The sequence below is a fragment of the Monopterus albus genome, unplaced genomic scaffold, assembly GCF_001952655.1.
Source record: "Monopterus albus unplaced genomic scaffold, M_albus_1.0 scaffold32.1, whole genome shotgun sequence".
Lineage (NCBI taxonomy): Eukaryota > Metazoa > Chordata > Actinopteri > Synbranchiformes > Synbranchidae > Monopterus > Monopterus albus.
In genome coordinates this window covers 663,396-677,680 of record NW_018127912.1, presented here as the reverse complement: position 1 = coordinate 677,680, position 14,285 = coordinate 663,396, and the positions used below count along the sequence as shown (strand labels likewise).

The window sequence follows — 14,285 nt, the reverse complement described above, 5'->3', positions numbered from 1 at the left end:
CCACCTCCTGTGTGTTTGTCTGTCTGTCTCTCTCTCAAACACTCTTCCTCTTTCTCTTTCTCACACACACTGGCATGCCACTCTTCCTCCTCTGCCCACTGCGAGGATGACTGTTTGCGGACAGATATCTATGTCACTGGCACAATGTGTTGGATAAATTATGTCTGTATTGGTACTGATCCTATTAACAAAAATTAATGTTTCATGACCATAATTCAAGATGAGGAAATTAGCAAACTGTTCGGTCGTGAACTGTCCGCTGCAGCACGGTCTAACAAAAGGAGTTAGCAGCGTTTGTTGCACATTCTGTCCGAGTTATTTGAAGACTGACTGTGTAATTCATAGCCATTTCCACTTTTGAGCAGATCAGCTAATGTATGATGGAGACTGTGTAATGATACCATTTATCTTCATGGAAGTGGTGACAGGCTTCTGGAGGTGACTCACCAGCCTGGCTCAAAGACACAGTCCACCGGGATAATTTGCTTGACGCCGTTAGTAGCCAGATTACCAAAGTGTGCTCAGTTGTAATTTTCATGATGGTGGTTTTCACAAGGCTCCTGCTTTAAACTCACCAGGAAAATCTGGTTTGAATTTTACGAGCGAGGCTTCTTACTGTGTCTTACTGTGTCGTGTGAGGAACACAGAATGAATGCAGTGAAAAAATCGTATATGTAGTCTTACACATACTTAATGCCTCAACCACCTTTCTCATTTTAGCCTCTGGTCAAATGTTACAGACAGAGACAAGGGAAATTGGCTGGAGTAGATGGACACATAATGTAAACCCAGGGTTCACATCAAAGTCTTCTGCTCACAGAAAATGTGATGAGGTTCTGGAAAAGTGCTTGTTCTGCCCTGCCAGCCACAAATCCAGCCACATCGTCTGTCGGTCCGGGATTCCAAGAGTTGAAAGAACATCAAGACACCAGAGATTCATATGTTTGCCGTTTCATAAATTTTGATAAATCTGACGAGGCCCAGTTGCCAAAGTTGAGTCTCCAGCTTGGCCCGGCGTGGTCTTTCCCACTGTTGGAATTTGTGGACTGTGACACAGAACTACTGTGTGATTAATGTGTAGTTTGACATTGATATCTTCTAGAAGTCCTGTGAGTAGAAGACAATAAAATGCATGATCATAATTAAAGGTTCATGAAAACTTGTGCATCTGTCGGCATGGAAACAACTAAGTAGATTCTCATGTTGTTCTGTGGCTGCAGCTTTTTCAAAAATTTTTCTGTATGACCGCCTTTTCTTTGCTGCAAACCCCCTCCTCTAGACTTTCACCCATCTTGCATCAAGCCTGTATCCCTCCACCTCTCCCTTTGCCCACTTTATTCAAAAACCATGTGTGGCTTGTCATTTCAACCCCCTCCATGCTAAAGAAGGGCCCCTAACTAAACAAAACAATCATCTCTCTCCTCATTAGGACCTGGCTCGCATCCCTTCTCCCTCTCTAACTGCCCTCTTTCTCCTGCTGGACCAGGCCTTCTCTCTCAACCTTCTCAAGCTGTCTCTGTGACAATACGTCGAGCTGAGGGTCTCTTAAGTGCTTCTGGAGTGGAGCATTTAGCTGATTTTAGGCTTCCCGTTTCTTTTAAAGGCCTCAGCGGGAACAGAGGCACAGGATGGCCATGACATAAAGAAGAGGGTGAGGTGCTCACAAAGATGAAGGGAAGGCAGGAGAGCGGACACAGTACAATGCACGATGGCATGTAGTGGTGCGAGGTGGGCGCTGATGTGTGCTGGTGAAGAGGAAGGGGAATGGATGGGCTGGCAGTGGGCGGCTGAGCAGGTTTCACTGTGCCAGCTCTTAATTACTTTAATTGGAGTCATTAGCTATGCGAGCTTGAGAGACATCACCTGCACGGCATGCAGGACCGCACCTGCCACAGGAACATACATGTAGCTATCATCATCGCACTCCAACAGAGGGTTTACTGACAGCTCGACACTTACCCACGCAAATGGCACTGGGTACACTCAGTACACGTACAGTCAAAAGAACAATGCAAACAAATACACAGACACACAAATCTCATCATACTGTACTGTGTATACACTTGTAATGTGCAACCAAGTGGTCACAAGTGAACTAACAGCCTTGGAGAAAAGAGATGCCTCTGGGAGCAGCAGCCATAATATACATGGTATATTAATAAAAATACAATTCAAGCTTGGCCAGGGATACAACAATAAAGCCCTGGGCTTTTATTCATCATTGTCCCTGGTGCTTACACAGTCCAGCAGTCTGTGTTAGGACGGAGACAGGCATTCGATATTTGGCCTTTAGGATGTATATTCATTTGGCAGTTTATTGCGTACACCAAGCTTAACACTAATCCAGTTTTATACAACAGTTCTGCAATAAACCCTCCTTTCATAAAGGTGATCAATAATAAGAGTTGTTCAGACTGTGCTGATCAAACTGTATGATTGTTTTGGAAGAGGTACTTTGCACTGCTGCTGCTGAACAGCATCATACAGAGAGGTGTTTCTATTGTTTATCCTCATTCATGTAAATAGAGTGGACAAAATATTAAAGTATCAGACTGCATTTGATTTGCTTATTTAATAAACTGCCAACTGACAGTATTTTGGAAATGAAGAATAAGCTTTTTAAGACTATTCTGCTTAACCACGGATTCATCAGAGGACACAGGAGACTTTGTCTTCGTTAAAGACTGTTTAGATCAACAGCTGCTGCAGGACTGTTAAGTTTGTTTTCTGAGTTTCAGAAAACTGGAAGATTGTTTAGAGCCACTACCAAGAGCGTGAAGTCAACGATGGATGTCTGAACTGTTCAGTAAGAGACCACATTTCAGCAAGAAAGGCATGAGTCCTACCTAGATGGAATCTGTGTTGGAATTATGATTTCCAACAAAATTCAACCACCACCCACTTGAACCAACCCGTGACTGGTGACTCTTTGACTTTTATTCAGTAATGTGAGAGCTCAACTATAATAATTTTAATCAGAGTAAAGAGCTTAAATTGATGATTAAAAATAGCTTTTCTTAATTTAAAGAGTTGTAAGCGAATCAAGCAATAATTGTTGATGATTTTTGATATTTTACATTATTGCTTGCTGTCGTGCTGTTACCCTCTTTAAACCTATATAAAATTTCTAAACATTTAAACTCTCTCTTTATTGGGTTTCTTTATTATTATTATTATTTCAGCTTTAGTAGAGTTTTAGAAATTGTATGAAGTGATGTTTTAAGCTACATATGATGTTTACTTCATAAACTAAAATACAATTAGTTTATGGTTTGGCATGTCGCCTAGGATCCTCAGCAACTTCTACAGCTGCATCACTGAGAGCATCTTGACCAGCTGCATCACTGTCTGGTATGGCAGCACTACTGCTATGGACCGCAAGCACCTGCAGAGAGTGATAAAGACTGTGGAGAAGATCACCAGGACTCCTCTGCCCTCTCTGCAGAGCATTTACCACCGCAGGGTGCGTAGGAAAGCTGCCTCCATCCACAAGGACCCCACCTACCCCCATCACGGACAGTTCATACCATTGCCCTCCGGTCGGAGGCTCAGAAGTGTGAAATGCAGGACCTCTAGACTGAAAAACTCTTTCTTTCCCTCTGCCATCAGACTCCTAAACAGCTGACTCAGGATCTACCTCATGTAATTCCATCTGTACTGTTTACATACTCATTTTGCACATGCATAATTGAACACTCACTGCTGAGTATTCTGCACTCCACGGCTCCCATGTGGCATATACTTTCTTTGCATTATATTGTGTTCTTGTTGTATTTTTATGTGCTTCCTTCACTGGCTGCTTTAAAGTGCCTTAGACTTGTGATTTTACTGCCTATTTAGATTTGTATTATTGCTCATATTTCATTTGTATTGTGTGGCATTCATGTGGACGGCAAAGTAAGAATTTCATTGTACAGGGAAGCACGTTTCATGTTTCATGTTCCATGCACAGTTAGGAAACACGTTTCCTAACTGTGCATATGACAAATAAACACTTTGACTCTGACTCTAGTTTAAATGTGGCTAACCTCGCAAGAATGAAGTATGGAGCTTTTATGATTAAAGAAAACCAGATTGCTGACTTAATTTTCAAACAGAATTGTATCTGAAAATACTTTAGATAAATTTGTCAATTATCCACTTATTCCAACTTATATCATAAACTGAGTGGTCATACGTGGCCAATGTCATGGCGTTTATGGGTTATTTCAGACCAAACTTAACACTTCCTCAAGAAGCCAAAGTATACTGGCTTCTAAAACTTTCTCGGTAGAATAACATCTGAAGGTATAAGGAGGTAGCTGCCTATGTTATTGTTTTGGGAGAATTTGGGGTCTTGTCCTAAATTAATAACATGTAAGAGGGGGGTCTGCAGGGAACTCTGTTCACAGGTTCATGGTTGTCAATTACTGAGTGAATATCTCCACCTAAAAACCTCAAGCAGTGTCTGAAGCTTTAATACGTTTCAAATATGCCACATTAGAGTGAGAGTTTAAGCTGTGTTCCTATGTCCAGGGGTTAGCGGATTCAAACACACAATCAGTCATGGAGTATAGCACAATATTTCTTTTTTTACATCTATGATTTCTTTAATGGTGTGTGGCTGTCTGTCTCTAAGTGTCAGCCCTGTGATAGACTGCTGTCCAGGGTGTACAGGGTATAGATAATGGATGGATAGATGGATTTCTTTAATCATAAAAACTCCATGCGTTCATCCTCACAGTGTATTCTGTATGCTGTGCTGAGAGCATTACAGTCTAATCATACACTTCAGTAACCATTTTCTTATAACAACACACTCAGCCTTGATGTCACTGCTCTAAATTTGCAGAAGTCTACAATTTTATCAAAGTCTAAGTTAGGTCTCATGTATTTCAAACAGTCAAACTGTGACTTGATGTACAATGGGGAAAGAAAAATCCTTCCTTACCTCACTTTAAAAACCATAGTGTCTCAGGGAGGTGACCTGGGACAGTATTTACAACTGTTGTCCTGATATGGCTGTGGTGTGACTATCAGCGTCCGTTCAACAAACATCTAGCTCACACAAAGGCAACAAGTATATATACAAGTCAAGTCAACTTTATGTATTATCCTTATATACCCCAATATCACAAATCTCAAATTCACACCAAGGGGCTTTATACTCTGCACAGCATACAGCACTCTCTGCCCTTAGATCCTCTGACTGTAAAAGGAAAAACTCCCTGAGCAAGAAAAAACATTTAATGGGGAGGGAATGGAAAAAACCTGACAAAAAGCAACAGAGGAGGGATTCCTCTTCCAGGACAGACTAATAGATACCATATGTACAGACCAGAACAACATAGTAAAATGACTGCATGAAAAATCGTAATGACAACAATATATATGAAGACTACGATCTGGAAGACGCTGAGCAACATCCAGGCGCCAAAGAGACGCACATCTAACTATTATATTTTAAACTTGTGTTACTTTTAGGAGCAGCAGTAGAGGTGGTAGCAGCACCAGGCACTAAAACCACAGCAGGCTCTTATCCAAGGACAAACTTTGATGTTGTTCCGATCCGCAGGCTACACCTTTCTCTGTCCTGCACAGCATCCAACAGACAGCCTGGCAGGCGAGCTGGCAGCCAGGCAGAATGGCAGTAGACTAGCTGGCTTAGCCCGGGGCACCATCTCCAGCAGAGCCAAGTCTGACCAGCTGGTCCAGACTAACGCCACAGAGTGAGCGTGTACTACAGCATCAGTGGGTAGGTAGATGTTAGCCATGGTCCAGACACCCTCTCACCTAGAGCCTGACACCTACAGCCATAAACCTGTACCGGTGGGATTTGGATGAGAAGACTGTCTGTCTTATGACTTAACTGGTCATTGTGTTGTTTACAAATAGTCCTCCTGGCATATCATCCCACTTTATTTCCAGAAAGTGCATGATGGACCCCTATTCACTCTCACTTGCTAATGCCAAATCTAGGAGCCTGATCTACGGTCCAGCCTGGGCCAATCGACCGTGCCGGTTTAGCTCCAGCAGAGCCCCAAGCAGCTGAGGAGAATCTGGCGGGCCCATTCCTTCCAGCACCGTTCAGCTAGCTAGCTAGCTAGATTAGCTCTGTTTGGTCAACCAAGCCATAGCATGAGACAAAAGAACACACAGAAAGTCAGAGGTAAAAGTTCCCCAGCATTTAAATGGTCCAACCTGGGATTATTTACTTTCAAGCACATTACCATAAGATACACAGAACCATGACAAGCACCTCATATGGTATGTGACGGCCTAGGAGAACATTTATTCAAATTAAACCTACATGTAAATGAGCAAAAACAGGCTTCCAATCCTCCATCTATAATTCAGTTTCCACTTGATACACCTTGATTGAACTGAGAACGTTTGAGTCTCCCCTTCATCGAACACACATCTCCCAACCATTTCCATGTCTGACAGTTAAAAGGCCTACACACACAGAGAAAGAGCAGGCAGCTCATTGTGTGTTTTAAAGCGCTAACTAGGCCACTTAGCACCCCGTGACGCTGATCTGCTCCCCGAGGCGCTGAACTTGGCAGCAAGCCCTCCTCCTTTGGCTCCTTGCTTTCCCCTCGCCATGGGAACCAGGCCATCCTTAATGACGCAGGAGTGCTCTGCCGGATCCCACAATGCAAAGGGGGCTGACATCTGTCTTGCTAAGTGGTGCACTCTCTTGTGCACCTTGTTTGTTCTATCAACAACCCCCCCCCACTGTGTCCTATCTCAGTTTTTTTCAGGAAAAAAAGACAAAGGATTGGAAGAAGTGTGGTACAGAGTTCAGAAAGAAAGGAGAGTGAGATAGTGAGATCATGACTCTCCTTTCACCACACACACACATACACATAACAGTGCAGTGGGTAGAATATTATAGACAGCAAGGGAACCACTGTATAAGGACAGAAATGGATGATTAAACAAGGTACAGGTTAAGTACTAAATTACTCAGATTCTGGCATTTTACAAAACAACCTCCTTCACTATAAGGAGCTGAAATCACAGAATCGGATCACTGTTGGCACAGCTCTGTGGGCCTCCCAACCTCTCCACCTTCTGATTAAAAAGTGGCCCCTAATTCCTCCTAGTTAAGACCCGGGCAAATATTTGTCCCATCAATCTTGGAAAATATAGCCATCAACCCAAGATGTTAATCACATGCTAATGGAATCCAGGGGACTCGCTGCACCCCCGTAGCGCAATGAACGCTCTCACTTTTTCAGAAAGCCCAAGTGAATACAAATGGCCATCTAAGCAGTTATTTTGACAGCATGCCAAAGCAATGTAAAGAGCCCCCTTCTTTATGTTCCTCTGGGAATGTATGTAAGGATGTGGGGGGATGAGTTCACTTTACCAGGCCCAGGTGCCAGGATATAAATGAATAATAGGTTTTACGGGCCCTAACTGACAAAAAAAAAGCACATACACACATAATCACACATGCCCTCTTGCTCAAGTGCATCTGTGGTGAATGATGTTAAAATTCCCACAACTACTCTGAAAAGAGACTGGGCATGAGAATAGGTGGCTCCTATACATAATTCAGGGGTCCATGCTGAAACAATTATGTTTGCTTACCGCTAAGTACCCACGCTCAATAGCTCATTTTCTCTCTAGTTTGGTGCTTTTAGATGTGAGTGCTAAGTGCTAAAAGTCGGCAGAACACAGGATTTTAATAAAATATAGGAGCTGACACTTGAATACTTGAATACGAGAGTGGGTGGAAAAAAACAACAAATGCTCTTCATGTTTTTATTTGAGCTTTGCATGCAAACGAAATTGCACTTGTAAATTTAACAATGTTGGCAGAAAACCAATTAGCGATGTGAAGCAAAAGGAATGTGGACAAATAGGACATTTTAAGGACAATATACAGATCACAATATTTCAGTTTCGATTCATCTAAACAGAGTTTTGAACATGGACGGCAACAGAAAATTGCATGACCAGAATATTGGTCATTGTGTCAACAATCAGTGGTGGAATATTTCACTCTGAATATCTCATTCAGACTCGTGCACAAATACAGATACGCAGTCAACTTCATATTACAAAGGGCAAAATAATTATCAGAATATATACAAAGTAAAGAGAATTATTCTATCCTCAGTTTCAAATGAAAAATGTAACCTTCCCCCATTTCTTTAATGTATTTTTGTTATTGTTGTATAACAGTTACAGGACTGCAGAGGCTGCAGCCTCAGCACTCCTTTCCTCACGGCCTGTCTCACACTTGCACTCCTCTACCACCATTACTTGCCTCTCCCGCATCTCAGCTCCGCAGTGCAGAGGCACAGTGACAGTGTGAGCTTTGGATGGGGCGCAGCGTGAGCAGGGGGTCCGGCGGTGAAGGGCCCCTGTTGCAGTACCAAGCCCGGCAAACTCCGCTTCAGATGGGACAAACAGGGAGCTGCACTGCCCAAAACACAGCCTGTTGTGCACTGTCACTGTACGGCATCCATCTGCTGTCACACGCTGTGAAGGTGACACAAAGGGATTAGATTAGGCTAAACATCACAACAATATTGTTAATTTACCTCTGAGAGTGTAAAAACCAGCACTGTGTGTTTATGTAAGCCAACGCCATCCTAGCTAATCCACTATCAGAGCCATAATCAGCTTTAACAAACAGCTCTCTAATTGCCAGTGAAAAATCAAAACATTGCTATTTTGTATTTGTCATTTTTTATGCACTTGTTTGTTATATTTACATATGTGCACAGAGGTCTGCTTGGCATAGAAAGTAAATAAAGTCCTGACATAACACATAACATCTTACCTGAATGAAAGGTACTGCAGTGCATGTCTGTTTGGTGTCCTTCAGGTTGACTGGCAGCAACGTGTTCATCTTGTCTCCTTTATCTATAACTCTCTGCCACATCTGCAGGCCTTGTCTCTTCTTTAGTTCAGGCTCACTGGGGCTTTTAGGGTGCAGGTGCTGAAGTGGACTCACATGGGCCCTGGGGCCCAGGGCTGGACCGGGGCGTCCCTGAGACAGAAAGGCAGGGAAGGATGATCTGGAGCTGAGGGAAGGGGATCTTCTTGGGGTCATGCCCCTTCTGAAGAACGTTGACTGGTCCAGGGCACGTGGGTCCAGCTGTACAACCTTAACTATTCCGCGGACAGGTTCATCTGGTCCACTGCCAGATGATTCATACTCGACCCTCGAGCCTTTCAAGACGCTGCCAAAAGCTTTGTGAGGGAATGTAAAAGCTACAGTTGTCCAACTTGACAAAAACACAAGGCTGATGAGCAAAGCCATTGTTTCACAGAGTAAGAGGGTTTCTCAAAATTGATTTGAAAAATAGAAATTAGGTAGTTATTTTAAATACTGGCAAAAAAAAACTAAACTAAAATTATATTAAAAACTCTCTCTGTGGTTGTATGGTCCAAGGTTCCAAATGGCAACCTTGCTGTCAATGCTGTGTCTGTGCGATGGAGCGGGTTTTTATATAGGCAGCTGCCATTTCTCACCTGTGTTTTAATGCAAAGAAGGTGTCACAGTTCCCACACCAGACCAGATATCACACCCAGCTTAAAACTCCAGGTCATAGTCGGTTGCCAGGCAGATGATTTCAGTTTCAAGGTGTGTTAAACCTGCTGTAGTTATACAAAATAACATCTGAAGAGAGAGCTTGATCTGAGTTTCAGATTAATCTGAGAGCAGATTAGTTTTAACAACTCATTTATTTATTTGTTTACTTGCTTTGATTAAACAAATTTAATCTACAGCTTGTCTTTGGCTGACATTACCTGTCTCTGACCTCTACAGGCAGTACCGGAACTATTTCTCCAAATGATATTTCCTCACTTGCTATTTTGAAGATTGAGGTAAATAGTGCTGCCTAACATGGTTGGTCCAAAATCTTCTAGTTAGGTTTACCGTTGGGTCAGGATCTCATTTTTTGAAGGCCACAGCATACAATTCACACCCAATTCATACAAACCACTCAGTCCTTCCACATTATATGTTCCTCAAAATCACAGAACATGTAGATTTCTTTTACATTGCAGTCATACATTACAATAACATTAAACTTGATACAGGGATCTTTTTTTTTTAAACTAAAACTATATGTGTCCCTTCCCAAAGTTCTAGAAAGACTGCTGCAGTTAGCATGCTGATTAGTAAACAATAAACCCTACATATTCAGCAGGTCTTCCTGTAACCTTTGGCTATAAAGTAATAATGAGTTTATGTTCTCTGTGTAAACAAGTCGTCTCCTGTCCATTTATTCCCACAGACAACTTCAGAGCCTCTCCCTTGATGTCCCATCATTACACCATCAGACTTCAGTGTGCCCTGTCACCCGTGACCTGATCACACACTGGCTGTTGATGGCCGACTGGCTGACAATGTTGCAATAGAAAGGCTGTTTGACTTTCTCAAATAGAGGCCTGGGTGTTAGAGGCATTTTCCCTATAGCACCTTCTCTACCTCTGCTTCTCAACCACCACTTAAGATTAAGATCCAGGGCGAATCACTTTCTCTAGCTGCAGAATTACATTCTTCCACAAGAGGGCACGGTTTACAAACGAATATCTTCTCCGCCTCTTCTCTATTTACTGTTAGAAGTCGTCCATGAGAGTTCCACCTTGTTTCTCACAAATACACTGTACAGAATACTTCTCAAAAAATGTATTGACATATTGACTTATTTTTTAAATCATGACAAAGCATCAGTGACTGATGTGGACAGACTAATCACACAGCCTCTCGGTTAAGCAGAAGTGGCAGCTGGTGAGGCCTTCAAAATTATAATGAATGACACTTTCAGCAAGGTAAAGCTCAGTTTAGGAACAGTTAAGTCAGACATGTCTTCTGTGATACTGTAAACTGGATACATACCTTCATCCTAACAGGAGTACTGACTTTGTTATGTGAAACTTCCTCTTTCTGCCACTGATTCAGCCATAAAAAAATAAAGGCAATAAAAACAGATAAAAGGATGTAAGATAACATATGAGTAACTGCTCAAGGAGCTACTGTATGGCTTGATTCGCTGCCTGGATTTTTTGGAAGGAAATGGCTCAGAAAGGAGGAACTTTCAAAAGGATCTGAGGGCCGGGCTGAACCTGTGTCTCAGCCCCACATTAAATGCTGTGTGCTGCTCTTTAGTGTAGATGGGGAAGTTGAATAGATTTATATTTGCCAAAGCAACCAGCGAGTTTTCATACCTGAAGCATTTTTCCCCTCATAAAACTGAAAATACTGTTAGAAAACACTTCTGATAAATCTTACCTTTGAGCGAGCACGTATAAACACACAAAGACATCCATTATGAATTAGTAATACTGTAAATATCCATTCACTCATAAAAATGGCAAACACACAAAACGGGTAGTGTTGGAAAGCCTTATATTACACTATATGTTATATCATATGGCACATTACGGCACCTCTAACAAGGGTGTATTATTAGTCACCGTGACAACACTTCAGAGACATATGTAATCTGAAACCAACAAGAGGAAGCATATTTCTGTATGCTAATAAATGGTATAGTATACACTCGTGCTGCAGGTAACACTGCATGTGCCACAAGGCTGACTCACATCTTGTCTTGACTTCATGTGCTCCTTTACCATGGCGCCTCTAAACAAACACATATTAATGCCGTCTCTTCCAGACCAAAAAGAGATAGCACAGCAACATTTCATTTAACTGCAGTTCCAGCAATTTTATGACAGCAGTAAGAGTTTTCAGATGACGACGTGAAGAGGGTCACGTATAGCATGTGATGGGATAACCTGTTGCTTCAGCAGTCAGCACACATTAAACTTCACTAGAGTCCACTATCTACACACACACACACAACGGTGTGATCAAGTATGTCTAATGTAAACTGTTGTAATGCATCAGCAGCAATTACCCTGTTCAAATGACATTTACTCACTACATAAAGTTAATTAAAGTGTTCTGAGTATATAAGGCTGGACTGTATGGAACATCATTTAACACTTTTCAGTTCCCCCAAGCAATTAAAAGACCTGCAGTTTGGAAGAAGATCTGACAACTGTGTCTGGTGCTTGCTGTACAGAGAGTTCATCAAAGTTCTGTCTGAGGTGAAAACAGATGCTGAGACAAACCAAAACACTAAAGTTACAGGCCTGGAAAACCAAACGCAAATATAGCAGGTGCAGAGCTGAGAGGAACAGTGGAATCAAACATTATAGGCTAGGACTTACATACAGGTACATCCACTGTTAATATAAACATATTAATTATCACAGCTTTAAAAATCGGACTGTGTCTTTAAGGGTGACATGTTTGTCATACATGTACAATGCCAGTGTTATCTCTGTTAAGTGGGGGATTTTCCAAAGCATGTAGTAAATTATTGAAGGCAGCACTGACCTCTAGTCAGTCATTCAGCCATAACACTGACGTAACTGGCGCTATAAAGTGGTACTGTACTTGACATACATTTCCTAGTGATGTGTTGGTTGCTGTGACCTTAACTTTAGTATTAACACAAACTACAGTACTTCTCCTGAGTGGAGTCAGGTGAACCCAGCCCCTATTTTTGTGCAAAACAACCTAAAATAAAATGAAATAAAGCAACAAGTCTCTCATTTCTCTAAAAAATAGAAAACTTTGTTCCATTTAAAATATACAGGCTATGTTACTTTGCCTGTGACTTTATATATTCCTGTAATGGACACTATGGGGTGCGAGGTAAACAAAACACTAAAACTTATATATAAATAAAATAAAACTAATACACCAGGATTACGCACGGGATCACTGCCTCTTTGGATGGATCACTTAGCTTGTCCCATAGCTGGTTAGAAAGCTCTGAATCTCGGTTTTACATTGGGAATGACACACTTTGCCCAAATCCTACCGAGTCACAAACACTTGCAGTCAAATCAAACACAACGTTATGAAATGTGCGTTCTCAGTACACATTAACTTTTACTGAGCCTGCAACTGACAACACACCACTGGAATGGCCCACTCGAGCAGACATTAACAAAGCTAGGCAGCTGATAAAAGGCGTCGTTGTGCAGGTCAAAGCCGTATTTCACCTCAAACACTTAACTAAACACGGAGCTACACGTGCGCACTGAAATAGGAAATGATTATTGTAGGAGCATCAAGACAAAGTATAGCTTGAGAGGAGAAAGCTTACCTTCTCCTGCCTGAGCTAGGACCCAGCTAGGACCCAAAACAAGGTCCGGCATTTCCTTTATCCGACTTGGTCATAAAGTGCTTTTTAAGACCTGTTTTTTTTTTTCATGACGAGTTAGTCAGTCTAGTGAGAAATTTGCTTAAAAATTTAAGGTGGATGCTCTTTCCTGCACGTGTCCATGTTAATTAAAGGGCTGTGATGTTGCAAGAAAAACCAGAAAAGGACAGAGGGCAAAGAAGAGGATGAGGGAGGCCAGAGCATGGATAAGGAGAACAACATGGGTGATAAAAGAAAACAGTTTAATCAGTGTGTTAATAATTGTAAAAATCAAGGCTACAATATTTCATTTTACATGTGATCAATCATACAATAATAAATCCAAATTGTTGTGAATGGGACATGGGGCATAAACACAAACAGACCCAACTTTTTCAGATTTTTCTTTGTGCATCATTACATATTGCTCTTTATATGTTTCAGCACATACAGTACAACTTCAGCTGACCAGAGCCCTTCTTAAAACATAAATAAATTCATTGTATATATGTGTACTTTGAGCCTAAAAGCAGCAGATACTTCTCCATCTCGGATTTATTGCTCCACATACTAAAAGCACATGCAAGGCTCTGTCTGTTAAAAAAAAAAATCATACAAATAATAAGTGCAGTTTCTGCAGCTGTTGTCTCATTTCAAAAGGAGGATCATGCTTTGTTGCCAATGTCTTTGTAGAGAACCATTGAAACCACCATGGCAGCAATCTGTAAAACAACAGTTCATCAACATGTAAACACAGAGTAATGGAGCACAGATGCAGGTGATATAATATACAGTTAGATTTAAAATTCTGTAGACTATATTTAAAAAAAAGCTAATTTCTGGAAAAGCCAGATTAAGGTACATAAAAACAAACACAGGCTTTCAAATAGTTCAGGATGCATAAGATTATACAGCACAGTAAAATCCGTCCATTCTTAATCAAATTATTCTGCGTACACTGTAACAGGTTGGATTATGTATTCAAGTGTCTTCAATGACTAGAGTGTCTATTTGTGCCTTGTCACATAAAAAAAAAAATCAATGAAATGCACAAACAACAAACAAACAAACTGTAAATCATGAGGAGAAGAAATATATTATAAATATATATAA

The 14,285-nt window shown here is 41.4% G+C and overlaps 3 protein-coding genes across 3 annotated transcripts in view; all 3 read right to left on the bottom strand.

The window, feature by feature from the left end:
- Window positions 1–13,225, bottom strand: part of nfixa (nuclear factor I/Xa) — a 139,791-nt gene extending 126,566 nt beyond the window's left edge. The window contains exon 1 of the mRNA XM_020596931.1: window positions 13,137–13,225. The gene's annotated coding sequence lies outside the window, so the exon portion shown is untranslated. The remainder of the gene's footprint in view (window positions 1–13,136) is intronic.
- dand5 (DAN domain family, member 5) lies at window positions 7,745–9,262 on the bottom strand. Its single transcript, XM_020596939.1, has 2 exons — window positions 8,780–9,262; window positions 7,745–8,475 (listed from the first exon to the last, which is right to left on the bottom strand). Exons 1-2 carry the CDS (start codon window positions 9,260–9,262, stop codon window positions 8,176–8,178), a joined length of 783 nt encoding a protein of 260 aa, XP_020452595.1. The 3' UTR covers window positions 7,745–8,175.
- A 195-nt stretch (window positions 13,226–13,420) lies between the features above and the next one.
- The window catches only part of tspan34a (tetraspanin 34a), a 5,145-nt gene continuing 4,280 nt past the window's right edge, over window positions 13,421–14,285 (bottom strand). The window contains exon 7 of the mRNA XM_020597101.1: window positions 13,421–13,894. Coding sequence (XP_020452757.1) covers window positions 13,838–13,894 — 57 coding nt within the window. The 3' untranslated portion in view covers window positions 13,421–13,837. The remainder of the gene's footprint in view (window positions 13,895–14,285) is intronic.